This window comes from Taudactylus pleione, unplaced genomic scaffold (assembly GCF_031769625.1).
Source record: "Taudactylus pleione unplaced genomic scaffold, aTauple2 ptg000117l, whole genome shotgun sequence".
NCBI lineage: Eukaryota > Metazoa > Chordata > Amphibia > Anura > Myobatrachidae > Taudactylus > Taudactylus pleione.
In genome coordinates, this window is record NW_028284519.1 from 18,012,657 (window position 1) to 18,035,623 (window position 22,967).

The 22,967-nt window shown below is 43.2% G+C and overlaps 1 protein-coding gene across 3 annotated transcripts in view; it reads right to left on the reverse strand.

The window, feature by feature from the left end:
- The window catches only part of ZNF423 (zinc finger protein 423), a 287,251-nt gene that overhangs the window by 111,871 nt on the left and 152,413 nt on the right, over positions 1-22,967 (reverse strand). For all 3 annotated transcript variants that reach the window (XM_088471879.1, XM_088471878.1, XM_088471881.1), the window contains exons 4-5: positions 16,156-19,379; positions 11,277-11,361 (exon numbers count right to left, since the gene is read on the reverse strand). In XM_088471879.1, the coding sequence (XP_088328005.1) occupies positions 11,277-11,361; positions 16,156-19,305 (3,235 nt within the window). In that variant the 5' untranslated portion in view covers positions 19,306-19,379. The remainder of the gene's footprint in view (positions 1-11,276; positions 11,362-16,155; positions 19,380-22,967) is intronic.

Consider the following 22,967-nt stretch of genomic DNA (forward strand, 5'->3'; position numbering starts at 1 on the left):
CACCGCGAAAGGGGGGCGCTGTGAGCCCCTCAGCCCAGCGTAAAGCCAGGGGGGGTGCAATCAGTGTGATCGCTCTCCCCCATAGGCATAGGAGACTGCTGTTGCTGGGCTGCTGTGAGGGAGGGGGGGGAGGGGCGTTACAGGACACAGGCCCCCGCCAGGCCCCTCAGGAAGCCCATTCCCGGGTAAATAGTACCTGCTTCCCCCTCTCTTGGTGCCCCTGCATGTGACTATTCTAATTAATTTGATATGCAAACCTTGTATATCTGTGTGCAGCTGAGTCTGAATCTATATACCAAGTTGTCCGATGCAGCGGCCGTGGCTTTTTTCAATGCCAAGGTCCGTTATGCTTAATTTACAGACTCAGTCATACACAGATATACAAGTGTCACACATCAAATTAATCAGTGCAGTCTCCTGGTGCGTCTTAAGGTTGCTTCATTTATAGCATATTATTGGTGTTCATGTAATTTTAGAATTGTTACTTGTAGATAGTGGTACCACTTCATAATATTTATCATATAGAGATTTTTAATACATTGTGCTATTATTTATGTCACTTGTGGTCATATATAATTCATGTGTTTACTTGGGTCACACACATCCTGTAATAAATGCTGGCACTTGCATGAGCGCTGTTTGTCGTCTTGGTTATTTTGCTTTTTATGTAGACCGGTATTCCACAAAACAGCAGCTCGGTATCTCTATTTTAATATTCAATTATTTTTATTTTTCCATTTTATGTACAGCAGTGCTAGGAAGAAATTGGTTTTGCTATGCGACAAGAAACAGATATTTTTTAAGTTCAGCATCCATTAATTCCCGGTTTACTTCAACACTGGCTCCACAGGTAGTCATATTTCTGGGAGTAATCATTAGCACATTGAATTATTTTCCTAATTGGGCCATAATCATGACACCTATCCAGACTATACCAAAACAACTGCATTAGATTGATTGTATGATGGGGTCACACACAGTACTATCATGGGCCAGGTATGACCAAACTGGCCAAACAAATTGATGCGTTCTATTTAAGTCAAGGGCCAACTAGTCAGGAACAAAATGGCTAATTAAGTTCCCCGCACACTTCTAACATGTATCCATTATATAGCAAAGATATCACCTCGGCAACCTGTCCAAAGGTCTTCACACACGGACATCAATGTGCAGCTTTAATAGCATACTGTCTAATTTGGTAACAGAGACACAGAGAGATGATGACATGTCTACAATGTGAGACTTAGTTTATTCTCACTAAGCTTTCAGTCGGGTAAGATTCTCATTTACTTTTGCTAAAATTTCATTTTCATTTATCCTTCCATTGATCTGTATTCCCCTGCATCACACACTGCTTGTATGTTTCTACTGAATCCCCTACGCTGCAAAGCCAAATAAAATGATAATGATTCATCCCGAGCCTTTCAATCTTCATTTCTAAGCAACGTTACTAAGAACTATGCATGCAGGTTTCCAAATTCTATTTTTCTTTTTCATTTGGGCTGATTATACTCCTTGCCATACAAATTAATTTGTACCAGAGGCTCTTAAAGCTGTAGAGGATGTGGGAGGCAAAGCAAGGGTTAATCTACCAAGCACTGGCTGTTACAATAAGGAGCAAGGTAGAGGAGAAATGCCAGTTACATAAAGCACACACTGGAAAGGTTTTCGGACAAACACAAAAATCCTAGAGAAAAAGGTTTATTGCAATATTGGGAAACTCTTGCTCCTAGGTCAGCAGTCTATGGTTGGTGTGAATCAGCATGTATGCAATTCCTGACCTGGACAAATTGCACTATGGAGAGCGTTAACTTAAGCGCAGCTAGAGTCGCATACCTGCACAAGGTGATTACCCCGCTGATGACATCACTGGTGTTTACCTGTAGAAGGGAGAGCCACCAGTCCTACTAAGACCACACAAGCTCTCCACACAAAGCCCTAGTGTTAAAGCATGGGTTAACCTGCTCTTGGTATGCGCCCTTATAATGAAAATTAAAAACGATAAACAGCTGCAAAAAGTTTTGGGCACCCGTAGTGGAGAGAAAAAAAAAAATCCACAAAAACATAAAAGCAAATGTTGAAAGTCTCAAAATAACTTAACGAGGGGTCAGAAGGGGGTACGTACATCGACTTTGTTGTGCAAATAAAAAAAAAAAAAAAAGTCTGTATATAAAAATGACTGGGATAGACTAAATAGCAATATATTTTGTCCTATGTAACTGTAGAACAGTTATTGGTAGGGATCGGAAACACACTCTTCTGGGTATTAAAAGTAAACATGACATAACTTAAACAAGCGATGTCTTTAGGTGCGTACACACTAGATGATATGCTCACGATGAGATATTGTGAGCGATTTCCCTTAAACTCTCCCCTGCAGCTCCCCGACACGGTATGGTGCTTAAAAAAAGTGTCCATTCTGACCAACGATCTATTGTGCGTCCTTAACTATTTCGAGTGCATTGTGTACGAGATTGGCAGATCTTGCCTGCTATAGGTAAGTGCTGTAAATCGGATGTACGATCCGCAGGTACGCGCATCGGCATCATGATTGTGAGTGGACACTCACGATTTGGACATATTTTAGACTATTTGTCTTTCCGATGTGTCGAAACAACCACACAGGGGGGTTGATGTGGAGTTACAGAGTGCATCCTGCCTGAGAAATTGAGAGGAAGTACAGACTATGCAGACCGTATACTTCACAATCACATCCACAATTGCGACTGAGGTGACGGAACTGGGCATCTCACACAGGCAAAGGGCCTATTTCAAAGATGGACAAAGGCCCTCATTCAGAGCCGTACGCTCTGAGCAGAGCGCACGCTCTGAATGAGGGCCGCCCTCCATAATTATGGAGCGTCCTCCTGGACGCTCGTATAGCTGTGGGTCACCACCCACAGCCTATACGAGCGTGCAGTTTGATGGCCGCGATGGTCTTGACCATCGCGACTGCGAGCTGGAGCCTGCGGTTGAGTTTTTCAACCGCAAGGCCCGGAGTGATTTTGGCTCTATCAGAGCCAAAATCACTCCCACTGACATCACTAGTGATGTCAGTGGGCCGGCTTCTGACGGTAGGCGTTCCCTTGGGAACGCCCCCGTCAGGGAGGCACGCCCCCGGCACACCCACCAAAGGGGGCGTGCTGTCAATCAACATCGACAGCACGCCCCCTTTGATCAGACACAACGAGCGAAGGAAAGTCCTTCGCTCGTCGCGTCTGGCGCATGCGCACGACGGAGCTCCCGCCGTCGTGCGCATGCGCAGTGCACAACATCGACCCACTTGCGAGCGGACAGCCGCTTGCGAGTGGGTCTGAATCAGGCCCAAAGTGCTTTGCAAATTCGTCCATCTCAGATACAGAATGAGGTATCAGACACCTCCTTGCTGAATTTGCAATCCCAGCACAGTAACAGACGTCGCAGGCTGGGATCACCATCGGAACCATTACAATTGATGGTTGCTCCTTTGGTCAAGCTGCAGGAGCTGAAGCTTCCTGCCGCCTGGTCACATAAGAGGCCAGAAATCTGCATCCGCCGACGCAGACCCTGGCCTCGTCCCTCCTGGAAAATGGAGGAGATACACTGCCGTTTCCGGGAATGGCAACCAGGAATGCCAGCTCCGCCCCTCAAACGCCACAGCATGTCAATCATGCTGCGGCTTGGGAAGTTTGTGAGCGAGATCACAAAACTGGTTTTACGCATGCCTCTAAACATCGGAGATGTGCATTCATCCTCGGATGAACGTTCATCTCTAAATCAGGCCCAAAGTTCGGAGAGGATGTGTTGACGCAACAATGCAAAGTTATACTTAAGCACCTAAATCAGAGTAAGTGCAATAAATCACTGATGAAAATATGTATAGTCATCTGTATGCAGAGTTGTCCAAATCTTGTGATAAGATTGCCCCTAGGCGTAATGTTTGGTTTTCTACTCATGTGGTACCCCGGAAACTGGGAGTACCACTTATACCATATTTGTGTACAAATGTAATATATGTATGTGTACATATACAAGGGCACAGTGGTATAAGTGGTACTCCCAGTTTCTGGGGTACCACACATTTTCCTTATATGCAGTTTTGGAGAAACATACACACAATTTACTTCCACCTCTGCATCAGGGCCATTGGGTGCTGATTCCAAGCCAGACTGATGTACGATCGCTTTTCTACTTACTTCCATATGCTAATGCGAGAATCCGCCGAAGCGAGCAGAAAATCTGTGCGTCTGATAGTGGAAGCCTATCCTGCCTACTGTGTTACCAACTCCAGACCTGTACCAGTCCCACGCTAGGTGCAAACGATCCATCAGTAACAAACTTCCTAACTCCGTCCGACCGCTACAATCCTGAAGTGATCTTGGAAGTTGAATTAACGAACCAAGACACTCCCACAACATGGGTGCGTTCCTTGGGATCACACGGTCGCCGCCCAGTTAACACAGAAACGCCCAGGTAACGGAAACAGTGGTCCGTCAGCTGTTCAAGCCGTTCGCGGTAGCAAACTCAATTAGTGCACGTCTGATCTGGAGCATGCGCCATTTTCTTTTGCTCATGCTGGAATCCGTGATGTCCATAAGGCTTTTCCAATTGCGTATGACTCAATCACCACCATTATGTGTAACAAAGCTGTAGCAAACAATGTATAATTAAGGAGCGCATCTTTCAAATTTACAAGTTGTCGAATCTTTCAGAATCTGGGACAGATGAAACATACCGACCAAGAAAATAGACCGTAAACCAATTTGGCTACCAAGCTTCATTGGTTTTGCCTTTGTAAAACACAATACTAGTAAACGTCCGTTAAATGACATAGTATGAATTATGCACGTGAAATCACACTTGTGTGTCTGAAAAGAGTATAGTAAAGTATATTTACAAGTTTCTTTGAAAAGAAAAAGAAAAGCCTAAAAGATAAGCAGCCCGGGCAATTTGTCACACTAAAATCACTAAGTCAGTACAGACCTCTCTGTGAACAAATGAGTTAATGTATTATATGAATAATTCCTCTTTATTATTGGGCCTTTTATATCCGCACTGGGAATTAGAAATCATTAGCAACATTTCAGCGTTATAGAAGCGTGAAATGCTTCAAATTGTTTTTCTTAAGACACAAAAGAGGAGAATAATGTGGTACATCCTCAAAAATGAGACCCATCCCCACATGACATCACATACTGGATCGCTTGCAGCCATACTGCACAAGTCCACTCAGGAGATGCCACAATTTATGGAAGACAGGAACAAGAAGATATTTAAAATGCCTGGTTTTCAACCTCAGCCGCCCCCCTGACTACGCTGCATATTTACTAACACATATTATTCTCATGTTGGATGTCTTAGAAGAAAGCTCACGGGGAGCAGTTGTACATCCCCAACCCCCCTTTCAGAGCAGTCTTTCAGGAAAAGGCTTTGAAGCATGTTGGGCAGACAGCATGGGGCAGGTAGCAGTGCTCTGCATGAACGATACCTGCTCTGTGCACTATGGGTAATCAGGCTACAGATTCCAACGACAAGCTTACCCAAGTCAATAACCTCTACAGGGTTGCCGTGAGTTTTCACTGCTTTTCACAGATTTACTTTATAGCTCTATAGCTCAGTGCTACACCATGGGTTAATATTAGAATGACAAAGGAATTACAGACAGACTGAGGAAAAAATGAAAAACATAAAAGGAAGCAGGGGGGCAAATTTGAAAAACAAACCAAGCGACACAACGCTGGTTTACTATGTCATGTCAGCATGTCACTAAATCTAGACGACAAAGATCTTCTGTGCAGAGAACGTGACATCTCTCTCTAGTAATGCACAGATGTACAATACAGATGCTGCAACTTGCTCGCTTTCATTGTAAGCTTAAAGTAATGGCAGAAGAAAAGACCAAAACACTATCTCTAGGACCTGACGGGACACTGGAAACTGCAGAGGCAACAGAAGAGGACAAGCGAGCTGCAGCCATCGCTTTCATGATTCTTAGCAAAGCCAATCAGGCTTTAATAACATGTTACAAGCAGCACAGATATATGGCCATTGATGGTCTTACTATCATGGGATGCCCCATAAGGAGCTGTGGGGCTTAGAAGACGACAGCATAATGAAAACTTCTGGAAGAGTCTAGAAGACAATAAGAAACGGGTTTTCAGCAGTCCATTATTCACAAGTCTCATCACATAAATGATGTTTGCATTTTTAACAAGCAAGCTCTTAATTAAGCATTAATAATCACCACTGGCTTGCTAACTAAGGATCATGGGAAATTTGGGCAAGCACTTCTGAAACGTTTTGTACCAAGTACAATTACATTATTGGTAATTCACCCATTTAAATGATAACTTTCACCCAAACCTGTGTTTTCTGAGCAGGTAAGCACTATATTCTATTAGCAATTTTTCACCTAATTCTGAACATTTTTACTGTTCTTTGAAATAGGCCTAAGGATGCCTCATAGGCACAACAGGCTAGGGGCCAGACACCCAGCAAAACACTTGTGCTTTAGGCCCCAAACCAGACTTACCTAATCTCCCGGAAGCTCCAAATTTTGGGGTGTTCTCCCAGATTCTCAGGACAGTAGGTAATCCTACTGGATCTATGGCAAGTGGGTAGGGCCTTGATAAATTGCAGAGTATGGTGTGATGCATGGTATGGTATGGTGTGATGCACCCACTGGAGTTGATTTGTGTTACCACATCCACTGCCGCCATTACTAGTAAATGCTAGCTTTAGGGATAGCAGGTCATTTTCTTGTATCGCATCTTGTTATAGCCACATGCATTTACTGCGGGTGCAAGCCTACAGGAAGCTCAAAATGAACTCCAGCTGGTACCTGAACTTACCAGTTTATTTACCTAACAAAGGTTGGTAAACTATACAATCATGTCAACGATATCAGATTGCGATTAGTATCAATTTGTGATGTCCCAGATTTTGTCGATTTGAAAACTGCTATTTCTTTCTTTGAATATAACAAATTCTGCATTTTACTGAAGTGTTTAATGTCACCAACACACAGAGGGGCTAATTCAGAGACGCAAGCAAGTCGCTCACACCTGGGAGCACATTGCATACTAGAAAATAGATGCAGATCGCAACTATACAACTGCTTGTAAAAGTAGCAGTTATCCTCTACGGACGCTCTCACCTGGATCCGGCCAAAATGTCGGCACAGACTTTAGTTCGACATACAGTTAAAAATGTTCATAATGTCGACATCATAGTTTTTTTGTTATTTTTAGGGTTAGGCTAAAATAAGCAAAAATCTGTATGTTGCCATTCTTGTATCAACATGTTAAATGTTGACAACATGAACATGTCTGCATTTTAACCATGTTGAAAATTTTGAATGTCGGCATATTGGTTGTCAAACCTGAAGTCCATAGCGACATTCAGAACCTGTCATCATTCTGAATGTCGATCTTCTGGAAGTCAGCTTTTCATACCACACCTTTCTCACTAGGCATATCCTAGTGTCAAGAGATCAGTCTGAAATTAGATGAATTTCTGTGCAAGATTACATCTGAAAAGCCTGCAAATCCATCTACACGTCCCCCCCACGTATGCCCAGATGCCGTCAGTTACCATACATCCCTTTAGCCTATGAGATGCCGTTCAAATGCGTATAACCGAATTGCTTGTATAATCAGTGCCTTAAATACTGGTCTGTCCTCATGAATATTACTCATAAAGTGCCCTAATGATGCCAATTGAATCCTAATGAACAGATAAGCCTCTATCACCCAAAATCCATTTAGCCAGAACAATGGCTGATTCCACTGGTGTAGGTAACAGGTTCTATTTCATGTTTTTGCTCAGTGACTATTTCGTATTTAATCTAATGCAATACCTTCTAATGTGCAAATGCCACTACTTATGGGTGTATAACACAGTACAATCCGTGGCTGTCTAGCTGCTGTGGAATTAAGGACTCTCTATGGCATAACTGTCTACGAAGTTCAAATATAAAACTTGCATAAAAAGAAGCCCTGTACCTAATATTTATGAACAGTACTTACAGTTCTGTGGGAGAAAACATTTGGCAATCAATATATAATGTGTATATATACTGTAAGTACATCTTCACACAAAACATACCCTACAAACTTTTCAGAACAGCATCTTAACACTTAAAGTAATTGCTGCTATAGAAAACGAAAATGTCCTGATTGCACCAACTCAACCTGAGAGGTAGGTAGCATAACTAGTGCTACTGCATTGAAGAACATGCTTGTGCTACACAGCCTAATAGCGAAGACGACAGACCAAGCATTCTAGCATATAAACAGTTATACATACATAAGTGCAACTTACAAGTACATTACACTAAAAAGGTACCTGGGCTTACACTGAAAAACACATTTCTGTATTTTATTACGTGGATCACAAAACGATTATCAAAATGAATATCAGGGCATGTCAACAGGAATAAATATGGGAAAGTCTGTCTGAGGGAAGGCATCAATATTTCATTCTTAATCAAGAGCAGAAAATAAACAGTTTAGTAAGCAGTTATTACATTAGATGTGAGAAAAACATCTGTGAGGGCTGTTTTCCTTGTAATTATTTGTGCTATTTTACATTAATTCTCACCACGAGTTACTTTGGGTGTGAGGTTATATTTGTTCTCAAGAACCCAGAGCACTTCTAATACGGATATCTTGGAAAAGAAAAGGTACAAAATCTTAAATAAGAGGGGAAAAAAAGCCGGAATTGATAGACATTATTCAGATCACAGTGAGTCTCTAGTAAACCTGGCAGGGGGGCAATAATCTGGTTGGAATTAACATAAAATATACAACAAAAAATGACTCAGGAAATTCAATCACGGTGTTCTTAGCACAAATGTACACTGGGTAATAAAGGTTACAATTGTCTGTATTAAGTGAAATGCACTACTTGTGAAATGTGAGGTGACCTTTCAGACAAGACAAAAAATAAAAACACCCATAGAACTGGGCTAAGCGATACTACTGAAGTCATATTTTTATCTTTTAGGTCAAAAACATTAAAACCACATATCATACTTGCCGACATTTCACAGAAAATTCCGGAGGGGGTACTCAAGTGGCAATGGGGCAATGTGAATTGCATCAATGACAGCCCACCTCACTAGTGTATAATGCCGCATTTAACAGCATTGTGCAGTAGGGTGGGAGGAGACTCCTGGAACCCTGATACTAACCACTTCTCTGATGAAGCGGGGGGCAGAGGGGGGAGGGGGGCAAGAGCCTGGCCAACTCAGTCCCGGGTCAAGCTTCCCAAAAAAGTAGGCAAGCTTGCCTTGTACCCTACATTCTTTTATAGTTAACATTTAAATGTTAAGGCGGATATCCACTAATAGATATACACACGAGAGCACGATTACGACATTCCAGTCGTGCTCTCGTTTGTATATCTAGTGATGTGCCTAGACTGAACGTTCACTCGTTCAGTCCCGGCACATCCCTCCAACCCCGCACATGCTGAACCTGACGAGATCATCAGGTTGACCAGCATGTACAGGCGATGTCGGGTGTCTGAAGTGATCAGCGGGCACACGCATCGCTGGTCGCTTCCGACCAAAACATACCCGATGCATGCACAATTTACAAGCGATTGCACGATAACTACGTCGTTATCGTGCAATCGCTTGCTAAAATCGCCTAATGGATAGCCGCCTTTACACCCATGTAAATTGGTCCTTTGTAATCTTTATTTTGAATTTCCCTGACTGACCGTGACCTGGTGACCTTTTCAAGAATATCACAGGCATCCGTCTGTCATATTGCAGGTTAAACCAGTAAGAAATAAAAGTTATAATAATGGAACAAGGTCATATTAAATTTTTCACATTGTTATAGTTAAAAGTCTCAGCCTTCTCCAAAGCCACAATACAAAGAAAACAAAACTTGCATGATAAATGCAAATAAGGCTGTAAATATTTTATAAATCTGATGCATGCGTCCCAAAAGCTGTAAGTCTTAATTGAGTAAAGGCCATTTTTTTTTGCAGTCAATATATGGAAATGGAAAATGCAAATGTGGTGTTTTTCTACTCCTGCAAAGACCCTTGAGGTGGCAGCCTTTTTCGCAAATGGTCTCAACTTTATTATCAATATAATTTGGCTTCCCTCTTTATGGTCCCAGAAGCCCTTGTTGCTATCTGCCGGCTGCTACAAGAGGAGCAATTGCAGAATTGCTTTGCCACGTTCTGCAAGGGAAAAAGAACTCTGGGCGCTGCCAGCTTGGCATTGCAAGAGACTTGATATCAACACTTAAACAGGCACCGAAATGAGAGCTCCCTGCACTGACACAGTAATATCAAATATCTTACAGGATAGCAGCAGCCTGAATAGGAAGCCCAGAACTTCACACAAAAGGATTCACCCTCTTTGTCCATGGAGGCAATGGACAATTAAAATGATTGGTCTATTGCAAATTAACTACCGCAATGCCAATTAAACTGACAAAAAAGGATTGCGTTGACCCTGTATGTGGACATTAGGGACACAACGGTCATCTCAGGAGTGGGTGGATGAGATAGATCTCAGATCTTCTGCAGAATCATCTTGTGTTTAATTATTTAGGTCAGGGAAATGTAATTCCACAAAGGCATAGAATAGAGAACAATAATTGAGATATATATATATATATATATATATTATATATATATATACACACACACATTTATTAAAGTTGCGCTCGGATCCTGTGTTTTGGTCTTGGAAAGTGAATCCGAACCTTGACCCTGTTCTACGTGGAACACCTAAATTCGGGTGTGTTCAGATTTCAGATATCCGGACCTGCACATCTCGTATGTATGTATGTATGTATATATATATATATATATATATATATATATATATATATATATATATACACACACACACACACACCTTATATTGTATGTGTGTGTATATACATATATAAAACAGACACATAGTATATATACACACACACTTTTATTACACTTTTTATTTAGTTTAATCTCAATTGAATTATGCTTTGACAAATCTGTTTGAAAACCTCACTCAATTTAGCCAGAAAGTACAGGCAGTTCCTTGTACTGAAATGTCAGGGCACACTAAAATGTAAGTATAATTGCCTCTAAACTGTTGACATCTGACAGGTGCTTTCTGCATGGCTAAATAGAAGTGTATTTTGCTTTGAAAAAAAAGAGACCATTTCTCAATATGCACCATTTTTAGTATGACAATGAACTGCATGATAAAGTACTGCTGGAAGGAAAAACTGAGTTATATTAACCATGGGGGGAAAAAGGTGTTAGTGAAGGACAAAACCGCTTACCTATCATGTGGTTGGCAACGTGAATTTGAATCTCTCTCTCGTTCTCAAAGGTCATCTGGCATTTGATGCACTGATAAGTCTTCTTCTATTAAGTACAGAAAAAACAACAGCAGCTAAGATATTGGGGAAATGTACAGAAACAGGTGAGCATGGAGGTTACACAGTAGTAGGTAATTGAATTTTCAAAATCTTCTTGCTATGAAATTAGTATGCATGCACGGCATACGGTCACCTTTTCCTACATATCTACCATGAAGAGATAAAGCACTAAACTGCCACGTAAATCACAGAGCACAAAAAAAGGGGTGTAAGAAGCTCCCGAAAATGAAGTGGAGATCTGTTACTGAATTAACCCACCCTAGTTACCGTCTTCTCCAGTCATTTATTGGACCCCACTCTGCATGTTAGAAATAATTCAAGCACTCTTTTTCTAACCTACACGATGTGTCACCTACAGTAGTAAAAATGGGGGCAGCGTCCTAATGGAAAGCAGAAAGTGTTATCTGGCACCATTACAAAACTGAAGGGTATTTACGGTCTATCCTTCCATGTGATCACATCTGCCTCAGCTTTCAGGCGTTTGTCACCATCTACGTATGTCACCATGCTACATGACTAAAAGGGCCCATTTATCATTAAATATTTGTGGCTTCTTATATAAACCTGGAATCGGGTGATACCCGCAAATATTTTGTATCCTCGGAATATATTATGGAGGGATCTCTGCTGCTGTCCCTCCATTTCCGTCAGCAGCCACAACCTAATTTCTATGGGGGATGTGATGCTGTCAGATTTACCTAGTTCTGGAACTTGGTACCCGCAGCTTATGCCATCTGAAGGTGGCGTAAGCCGCTTTAGACTATGGGCTACACATCATATAACTAGCTGGGAGAGGGTTCCATAGGAACCTCCCCCAGCATTTGCCACCGAACATGTGTGGTCAGTATGCACGAGATCCCCGGCACAAGAGTGAAAGGCCCGCCGACGTGGTCACTTGACTCCCAGCACATCACAGGGACGGACTCCTTTCTGAAGCAGTGGAGAAGTTGCCCATAGCAACCAATCAGCTTTGAGGTAGCATTTATCATGTACAGTCTATAAAAATAATAGGTAGGAGCTGATTGGTTGCTATGGGCAACTTCTCCGCGCTGAGGCAGTGAGGGTCACATGGCTCTGTTATTCTGCTTCTTAAGATAGTAATTAAAGCCTCTTATTATAGTGTGCTGGGATTCTCTGTAAGCTAAACACACAATTGTGCCCATAGGTACAAGACCCTGAAACGCACCTACATACTCTGCATATGACGTGTGGGCTCCATGTTTCAGCAATCATAATAATCTTATGGGAGACGCATCAATGCTTGGAAAGAGATCAAATACCTATCAGCTCCTGTCATTTTTCAAACAGCCTGTAAAGAGATCGGTATGAAACACCGCCAGACACACGTCCCGACGCCGGAAGACAGGCAACAGAAGATCCTGACAGGTGAGTATTTTTAGTATTACTAACCCTACCCCCCCCCCCCAACCCTCCCTTAGGAGTGCCTAACCCTAACCTTCCCCCCCAAGTGCCTAACCCTTACCCCCCCCTGTAAGTGCCTAAACCTAACCCCCCTTACTCTAGCCTACCCCTAACTCTCCCGGGGGGGTGCCTAACCCCCCTTACTCTAGCCCTGTTTTTCCCAAACTGTGTGCCGTGGCACCCTGGGGTGCCTCGGGTTGGTGCTCCAGGACCAAACAAAATGATTTTTAGTCAGTGTGATAGTCAAAACCAGTGCTATGGCTGCAAATCAAACAATATGTGGACAAAGAGAAGCGTAGCCCTCTCAACCACCACATAACTGAACCTGAGTGACATATAAGCACAATTTACTTTTTTCAAAATTTCTTGATGAGAAACTTTTGGCCCAGGGGTGCCGTGAAAAAAATGCTGATACTCTAGGGCGGCGCCATCATTCGAAAAAGTTTGGGAACCACTGCTCTAGCCTAACCCTAACTCTCCTGGCGGGGTGCCTAATCCCAATTCCCCCCCGGGTGCCCCTAACCTAACCCTCCCCGCAGCTATCTGCGCCCTCCTTACCTTCGTTCGGCATGCCGGACGTCGGGCTTCCGGCGCAGGGATAATGATAGGCGTCGGGATTTCGATGCCTAACATTAGACCCCTGCCGGCACTAGACAGTTGGGAAGCCGGCATTTCGACTAACGGCTTCCTGACTGCATCCCCCTGTAAAGTGACAGTTAGAAGCTGATTGGTTGGTGATTTATTTCTCTCCAAGGCTTGATACATCTCTTCCCCCCCCAGTCAGTGCTCTGTAAAACACACCGTGTTAATAACAATAAAACTATGAACTGAATTAGCACCCTTTCTTAAATCGACAAAATGCAACATAATTTTCAGAGCTGAATCATACTCCTAAATTGTGGAAAACGACTGGAGAGAACAATGTACTATTTTAGAGTTCTTAACAGTTTAACAGAAGTGGTAACCAAGCAAATTAACACCTGGAATTAACTTTAAATGAAGACATTGTTAGAAAGACAGTTATTGCTGTGCAATAGATAGGCATTACTTTAATTAGATGTATATGAACTGTTGAAATACAACATTTCACTGACTACTAGCACTTCACTTTGTGAGTCTGTCAGAGAATATGAAAATTTTCCCACCAACCACAAAGCAGAGGAGATTCACTATGGCAGGTCTTTAGTAAATCACAGGTCTGTGGTTCTAAAACTTGCTCATTCACCCTCAACTTATATTATTGAAGTTTTGTTCTTAATATAAGAAAAAAAAAGGGCCATGCATTTAATGGGGGCCGTTCAGAAATAAAATTGCTTTAATATCACAGATACACTAGTATCGAAAATGGTAGAACCATGTGGGTGCAGCTTACCTACATATACTTCACAGAAATCAAGGGTAACCATTAAACCCATAATACATACCATACACTCATGTAGTTTTATGAACACATGCAGTTGTTTGTGTATATTTACAACAACAGCAGCTAAGATGCTGGGGATATTTATATAAGATTATATTATAACTTTTACCAAGATATCCCATGTTTTAAAGCTTGTTTGCGTCAATGCTCTGGTTTACATTTTAACATATCTAAGTCAGATCATCAGCACATTAGACCACACTGAATATAGAACTCACTAACAAAACAATAATGTAATAATGTGTTCTATTTTTCACAATATTTCAACTATTGTGCCTTAGGGTGTCCTTACACTGACAGATAAAAGTGACCATCAGACAAACCAATTATCAGAAAGTGACATACAGGCCTTCTGATCGGGACTCTTACGATATTCATGCCAATGGGCTTGTCAATATAAATCTAGGCGTTTGCCACACTGGCATATTCATGCACGTTCACTGCATACACAGATGCAGCAGCTGCGGCATTAGCGTACATTTCTGAATCAGGCCAGAGTCGCAGCACAAATTCAGGTGCGCAGTAGCAGATATTTAAGAGGCGTTCCTGGACTTTGACTGGGAGGTAACAGGAGAGTGGCTAAAAAGACCATAGGCCATAGTTAGATGGAGAAACTCCACCTGCCATAGGGCTGGTGCAACTTTGGATGGTGCATCTAAAGATGCACCAAGCGGTAATTCAGCATCCATAGAAACTGCAAGTGGGTGCCTCAGTCCTTGCACGGTCAGACACCAGGGAATGCACAGTGATGTACACCAGGGAATGGCTTTGTAGCAGCATTTGCATAAAGTGGCAGGAATGACTGGGTCTGACTCAGAATGAGCCGCACAATGTCAGATAACTGGTCTGTTTGATGGTGAATAGATCTGTGCACAAATGACTGAATCTGCCTGGCATGCTCGAAGAGTTTTCATGCCCGACAAACCAATAATTGGTGCTCGTTTGTGGCCATGCACTGTGCAATTATCAACCCAATCAGCCGATAATTGGCTGATCGGGCAGATAACCAACATTGCATGGCCACCTCTACCAACACTTTTCAGGAAATGGAGATATATGAAGGGATTTAGCCACGAAGAAAGGATGGCACAATATCTACGCCAACTACAGTGGTTAGCATTTCTGTCTCACAGCTCTGGGGTTATGGGCTCAATCTTAACCAGGGCCTTATCTGTGTGGAGTTTGTAAGTGGTAGGGATCTGAGAACTGGAACAGAGACAGTAGTGAACGATTAAATACTATCTGTACAGCCAGGGGCGTAACTAGACCTAGGGGGGCCCCATAAGCAAAATTTTCATGCCCCCCCTAGGTGCCCCTCCGCCACCCGCCCTCCCCATTCTACCTCTCCTCCATGGTAGTCTTCTTTCAGCATAATCTGCGCAGGGCGGGCACATCTCCTCTCCTGGTCAGCTCCAACTGCTGCTGGGAGGAGGCATGGTCGTGCTGAGCCTGCTGGGACATCCCCGGATCACGGCCCCGCCTACTCCCAGTACCAGTCAGAGAGGAGAGACGGAGGTGACCAAGAGGGCAGATGTGCCTGCGCTATGCAACACACTGCTGAAGGAGGACGCGGGCTGGCCTGGCAGCGTAGGTGCAGTGGGAGGGCCGGGCCCCTGGGCCTCATAGCAGCCGCACCCCCTGCACCTACGATAGTTAAGCCAATGTGTACAGCGCTGCATGGTATGACTGGTTCCATCTGAAAAAATAATCATAAATAACATTCATGAACACGGCACTAATGAAAATAAAATCTCCAATCTGGTGACTGGTTCCCTTTATTTTGTCTTGTACTAAAATTAGTTGCTGAAACAGCAACCATAATATAGTCCTCGATAAACTATCTACACTAAAAACAAAAATATACAGTTATTACTATTTCCATTATTACTCTGAAAATGCAAAACAGACATACAGTAGTATAGAATTTAGACTTACTCTGGGGAGTGGAGATGTTTGAGCTACTTTCCTTTGGCCACTAGCATCATGTGCCAAGTCTCTGTGATCAATCTGGATATGACTTTCCAAATCTTCAGCGTTCTCAAACTTGACATTGCACTCTGGGCATCGTAGACTAGCACACAGTCTCTCGCAGCCCTCTTGCGAGGTTGGGTTGGAGGGCTGTCCATTGGTGGTTCTGCTTAAGCAGCCAGCACATAGGCCATATGGCAATCCATTAACATCTAACTTAACCAGATCCTGTTTGTTTCTGAATTCTTTTAAGCACAGGGCACACTTGTACAGCTTCTGCAGTGTTTGTCCATTCGGAGATGAGGCGGCAGAGTTCCCTGACAGCTTTTGCATATGGAATGTCCCATGTATTTTAAGTTCCAGAGTGGATGTGACAGTCTGCATACAGACCACACAGCGGAAACCAGTTAGGGAATTTCTAAGGTCTGGATGCATCTGACAGTGTTCAATAAAGTCTTCCTCACTGTGAAGGGGCATTTTGCAGATCCTACATGTCCCTGTATCCAAACTTTTACTGTGAGTAACTTTATGTTCAGTTAATGTTAACAGAGACGGGAAGCGCTCCCCACAAATGGGGCACATGTAGTGTTTCGCTGGACCCCTGTGCGTCTGCATGTGTTCTCGAAGTCCATTCTCAGAGAAGAAAGTTCTCGCGCAGATATTGCACTTGTGACTGCCCTTGATGAAATCAGCTTTCTTCCTAGAACCTTCATCCTCCCCAGGTCTAATGTTATGATCTCTTAGTCGATGGTTCTGAAGGAGAACTTCCATTGTGTAAGCTGCCCCACAGATATCACAGCCATACATTGGCTCAGAAGCATCGACATCATCTTCACTGGCATCATGACTGTTTGAAACCTCCGGGTTCTTCATCAAGACACTTGGGACTTCAGCTGACTCAGACTTCTTGCTCGTTGGCATCATTCCATTAGCTGTGCCATTTTGGCTATTTGTGTCAAACACACAGTGCTTCTCACGCAGGTGCTTCTCCAGGAGGATGATCGCATGGAATGCTTTGCTGCAGAACTTGCAGTTGTACTTCTTACTGTGAGTTGTGATGTGACACTGAAGTTCCACTTCCGTGCTGAAGGTCTCCCCACAGAAGATACATTTGTGCGATTTCGCTGGGTTGCCCAAATGGCTGTGCTTGACATGAAGCTGAAGGTCCACCTCTTTCCTGAAGTCCCAATTACATGCTGTACAGCGATACATTTTCTTCTCATTGCTATGCTTCACTGCCAGATGCACTTGGATGGAAACCTTAGAATCGAAGACCTCTTGGCAAAGCGTGCAGTGATATAGTACAAAAGTATGCATGTCCAATAAGTGCTTTTGCAGATCATCCACGGAGGAGAACTGCTTGTCACAGCTCTCACACACATAATGTGTGGATGTTGTCATGTAGTGTACTGTGAGGTGCTGCAGGAGGGACTCCTGTGAGTCAAAGTCCTCTTTGCACTGAGGGCAAGACTGCTTTCTTAACAGCAGCTCCAAGTGCGACTTTAGATGGGTCTGAAATGTGTCAAAATTGGAAAACTTTAGGTCACACTGATTGCAAGGATACTCTCCATTGGATACAGAGTTTAGGCTAGGACATAGCCGCTGCCTTTTAGGGGAAGAGACTTCAACGTCTGAAGAAACCGGACTCTGCTCAGATTTTGACTTCTTATTGTTTGCCAATGGAATGTTCTTGTGGTTTTCTTTGATATGCTTAGTGAGCTTCAATATAGAGCCAAATATGGGGGAGTTTGTGCAATACGGGCATGAGTACACTTCCATGAAAGACTGTGTTGGCTGTATGACAGGGGATTCAAGCTTTGAGCTTCCTACATTGCAATGGGTTTGCTGAATATGCTCAGTCAACGAGGACTCTGTAAGGAATCCCATAGAACACTGGTTGCAGAAGAAAGCATTATTGCCCTCCTGAGGGGTAGCATTAGGGCCGCAATGAGTGATGCGTATGTGCTCTTGAAGGCTGTTAATGTCAGCAAACATCTCAGGGCAATAATTACAATGGAAGGCAGTTATGTTACTGAACTGTACCATCGGATATGCATGGTTTTTATGGACCTTTCTCACATGCTCATTAAGATTATACAAGGTGGGTAGTATATCCAAACAGATTTGACAGGTGTGGCTTTGCTGAGGCTTGTCAACATGAATAGTTTTAAGGTGAATCTCTAGGACCGCCAAGCTATTGAAATCTCTCTTCGTGCAGTACGGACAGCTATAAGTAACTTTGGACCAGTTCTGGCCATCCTCTCTTTCCAATGATAACATTTTCTTATGCCCTCTTAACGGCTTGAGCGTTGAATCAGGAGTGGAACCCCGTTCAACCGATGCACTGGAGTCTGGCGTGGCACTGCTCATTGATGCCGCACTTCCTAGAACTGGATCTGGACTAATGCTGTGGTTGCTCGAGTCTGGCTGTCGGTGACTATCTAAGTGACAGTAGACTTCTTCCACGGAAGAAAACTGCTCTGGACACATGGGGCATTTATGTTTTTTGTTGGCATGGACTTGGTCAATGTGGGTGAGCAGACAAGTTTCATCTGCAAATACTTCAGGGCAATGAATACACTGCAGGTCGGCTTTTTCGGAGAGCTGAGGATGTCTCGTCATCACATGCTTCTCCAACTCCTCTGTCTGGCTAAAGGTCTCCTCGCAATAATCGCACATAAAGTCGTCCTTCTTCATGTCTTTGTCCGACTTGGCCAAATGTTCCTTGTTTTTCTTGTGAGCCTGCATGTGACTCTGTAGAGAGCTAGTGGAGGAAAAGCCACGCTTACACACTGTGCATTTGAAAGGCTTGCTAGAACTGTGGGTTTTCAGGTGAATTTTAAGGTGATCGCTGCGAGAGAAGGCAGCCTCACATTCGTGGCAGTGATACTTTTTATCGCCGGTGTGGAGTTTTATGTGGCGGTCCCTACTTCTCTTGTGCTTAAACAGGCGACTGCAATACGTGCATTTAAAAGGAAGTTTGTCACTGTGGATCTGTTCGTGCCTTTTCAGGTAGCTCAGGCGACTGAAAGACTTATCACAGAACTGGCAGGGATACGGTAACCCAGATCCCCCTTCCTCCTCTCCTATGCCGAGATCACACCCATCCCCAATCATCTGAGAGGGTGATGCAACGTCTTTGCTGGAGGGAGATGAAGCCACCCAGGAGAATTGTGGGTCGTCATCACCATCTGTAATGGGAAAGCAGAAAGGAGATTAAAAACAATTCCCAGTGCATCTGTGAAATAAGGCCACAGCTCTTCAGCAGAACCCAAGGCTTCTACCAAGCTACAGATTTTTTTTTTTTAGCATTGAGCAAATCATTTCACAAACAAGGACAAAAGTATAAAAGGCAAGCACCATGAAATAACATTAGAAAAAAAAAAAGTGAAAATTAAGTATCACAATTTTAAGTATTAACCCTTAAATGACGATGCAGCAATTTCCTCTTTATTTTTATCTGTTGTGCACAGCACACGCACAATACATCATCATATTTGAGGAAAGAGACAGGTTAATGGTTGCAATGGAACATTTTGTGAATTAGGTTGCCAGTTATGTAGCGTTTCCCCTTCTGTCTGTGAAACTGTAGCCAGGTGTCCTGGGAATATGATGAATTCGGAAACACCATTCCTACAATCTGCAGGTGCTGCTAGATTAGCCCACCAATCAGAATGGGATTAAACACCTCCTGAACGAGGCCTCACTTCTTGGCCAGGATATAAAAGTGCACAAAGTAGCTTTTTGTTTGTATTTTTTATTTCCCAGCCAATATTATACTTCTAGCTTGTCACATAGATGGGTGTAATGCATGTTCAGCAGTATGTCAATCACGTGGCAACCCAAATGGTGGTTTCTTCTAAGGAAACGTGTATATGGGTAAAGCCACACCAAGTAAAATAAAAAGTTGGAATGTGACTCTGTTCGCTTAAAAACAGATCAAATTTTAAGAGCAAACAATCATATTACTGAATGTTGAGTTTTTACTGTGTACACAACCTTTCAAGGACATGTAACCCCCCAAAGAGAGAAGCCAATTCCCCAGAGTGCGAGGTAACAGGAAGGAGTCAGCTGCACAGAGAGATCCCGGGGGTCTGCTGGAACAGATACATGCCGAGGCAGAGGCAGAGCTGGGTTCTGAGAGACCAGCTGGGTCTCATATACATGGACGGAGTATGAAGCAGGGGCTATCCTGGGGGTATACACACACAGTCTTTAACCTCAAAACTCAATCCAGCACCCTATAGGTATAGTAAAAACATACACAGACAGTCTTCGCAGTGTTTTACACACTATATGAATAAATTGTATGCAAAAAAAAGAAAACCAGATATCACACAACGCATAATAATGCTTCATTGCCAGTGAAAGCAGATATGTTTCATATTACAGGGCAGACAGTGTCCTCACTTTGGCTTACAGCTTAGTTTGATTAGGGCCGGGAAATGGGTCAACAGTCTGTGGAAGGACTGGAATTCACAGATGGGAGAATAGAACGCAGAAGCTTGTAAGACACATCTACAAATCTATTCTATGTGCAAGCAGGGAAGAAAAAATAAGCCATTGAGATACAAAAGTACTTACTACAGGGTATAAGGTGTAAATGTTTAGGAGCCTTGTAACTACACTACACTACAGAATGGCCTTGTAGGGCAAATTTAACACAAAGGGCACAATTCTATTCTATGCGATGTGAATAGCGCCGGGAGATAGCTCCCGGAGCCATTCAATTGTGCGCGGTGTTTAGTCGGAGAATGCCCATTCTCGCGACTAAACACCCTGTTTAAGGCACGATAACGGGCATTCCCCGACCTAACTTCCCGGCGCGATGGGCAGAAAACAGCCCCGCGCTGGTACTTTTGTCGGATTTCTGCTCTCATCCCCGTGGGGATGCGAGAAGAAATCCTAGTCGGACTTGGCAGCGCGTTGTATTGAATAGCTCCGGGAGCTCACTCCCGGCGCTATTCACATCGCATAGAATAGAATCATGCCCTATGAGTTGTACTTCACTATTAACTCTCTATAACAGACAAGAAGAATCATGGCAACTTCGATTGGGCAACAACTGGAGGGCCACTAGTCCCAGTCACCACATTTATACACCATATACAGATGTGTTCTCATACACCTAGCCTCAAAATGCCACGCTGGGTGGTGTAACGTCTTATTCGCTCGATTGTGCGCCTTAGTTGCAATTGGATGTAACAAACCGCTTCACTACCCTGATTTATTAGTTATGCGACACTTGCATATCTGTGTGCGACAGAGTGTGAATCTGTATACGAAGCACAACGGAACTTGGCGTGAAAAAGCCGCATCATCGTAGCACTTTGTATATAGATTTGGACTCACACAGATATACAAGTGTCGCATATCAGACTAATCAGTGTAGTCTCGTGAAGTGGTTATGTCATATCACATTGCGACTAAGACATACAATCTAGCGAAAAAGACACTCGACTGGCTCACACGGGACCTGGCGCGCCGAGAAGGGATGTTTGGCACGACTGCAGCAATCTCGTATGAATATACATCTGTTAATGGAAATGTACACCTAACACAAATCCTAACATGAGGAATGTAAGAGTTAAAAACCCAGGAGTAGAGACGGAAAAAGTTAAGAACCTAAATAGTTAAGATGGATTACGCCCTTGTGTCAGACCAAATCCACATTAAAGCAGACGGTATATGCTCAGTTTTTTTCCCCTTCTGTCCAGGAATAGGAATCACAGTTCCGTTAAACAGCTTTCGAGCGGCAGGGAGAGCAAAAGTTTTATGTCAGCCTCAGGAATACGTTATAAATGGTTCTAGGGTTGGATCACTGTTTTTCTTGACTCCCTTTGGAAACAGGCAGCGAGATTCTATATGCTGCTTCTTTTTCACGGGCTGGGGAGCGCAAACAGCTGCAGCCTAATTACATGTAAACTGTACCAAAACATTCCTTTTATCACAGGCTGTAAATCTGTTAGCATCTGGCTTGCCTTTGTTTCTTGCACAAGATACAAGCTTGTTTCTACATTTTTCTCACCTGTAGCGGTGATTAAAATTCATTATAAATGAAAGGATCGCGCACTAAAGCAAGTTCCTCTGTGTACCGTTCTAGAGTCAAATTAGAAACAGCTGCTTGCTAATTCATGCAGTGATGTTTGGCCGTGCTCTGTGAATCGATAATAATTCTGCCAATTTCCCAGGAAATTTTAGGGTGATCCGTATATTTAGCTGTGCGTTTGCCTTCCACAAAGGGATAGCAAAAGAGAAACGGAGGTTGATTGTCTTCCTCCTCCCTCATTTAATCCTCCTCCGAAATAAAGAAAGAGAAAGTGAAGTTCCATTTGTCGATTTGGAGTCTGACTATGACGATTTCAAATCTGTCTGCTAAAAATTTTCAGCTGGGAATTGTGGGATTTTAATAATAAAAAAAAGGGTCTTTACTACCACAAAAGGCAGCAACATGAAACGCAGCAGGAAAAGATCTTTAGGGCGGTCTAGACATTTTAACGTGAACTATTCACCTACATATCAAGCATACCGAAAGCAGGGGCCTTCACACAAGTCAGTTATGGAAAGAACATGGCCAGAGTCAGGCTGGAGCTCCCTTTTGCCTCTAATTGTGGCTATAATGCAAGAGAATACCTTAATCACATTGAAAAGGTGGGGATTGTTGGGGCACGTTTGGCAGGATCATCAGTGACCAAGAAAGCTCCACTTGATAATATTTCACAAACAATGGCGTCTTATACTTGCATACTCTCCTGGAACATTGGAACATCTGGGAGACT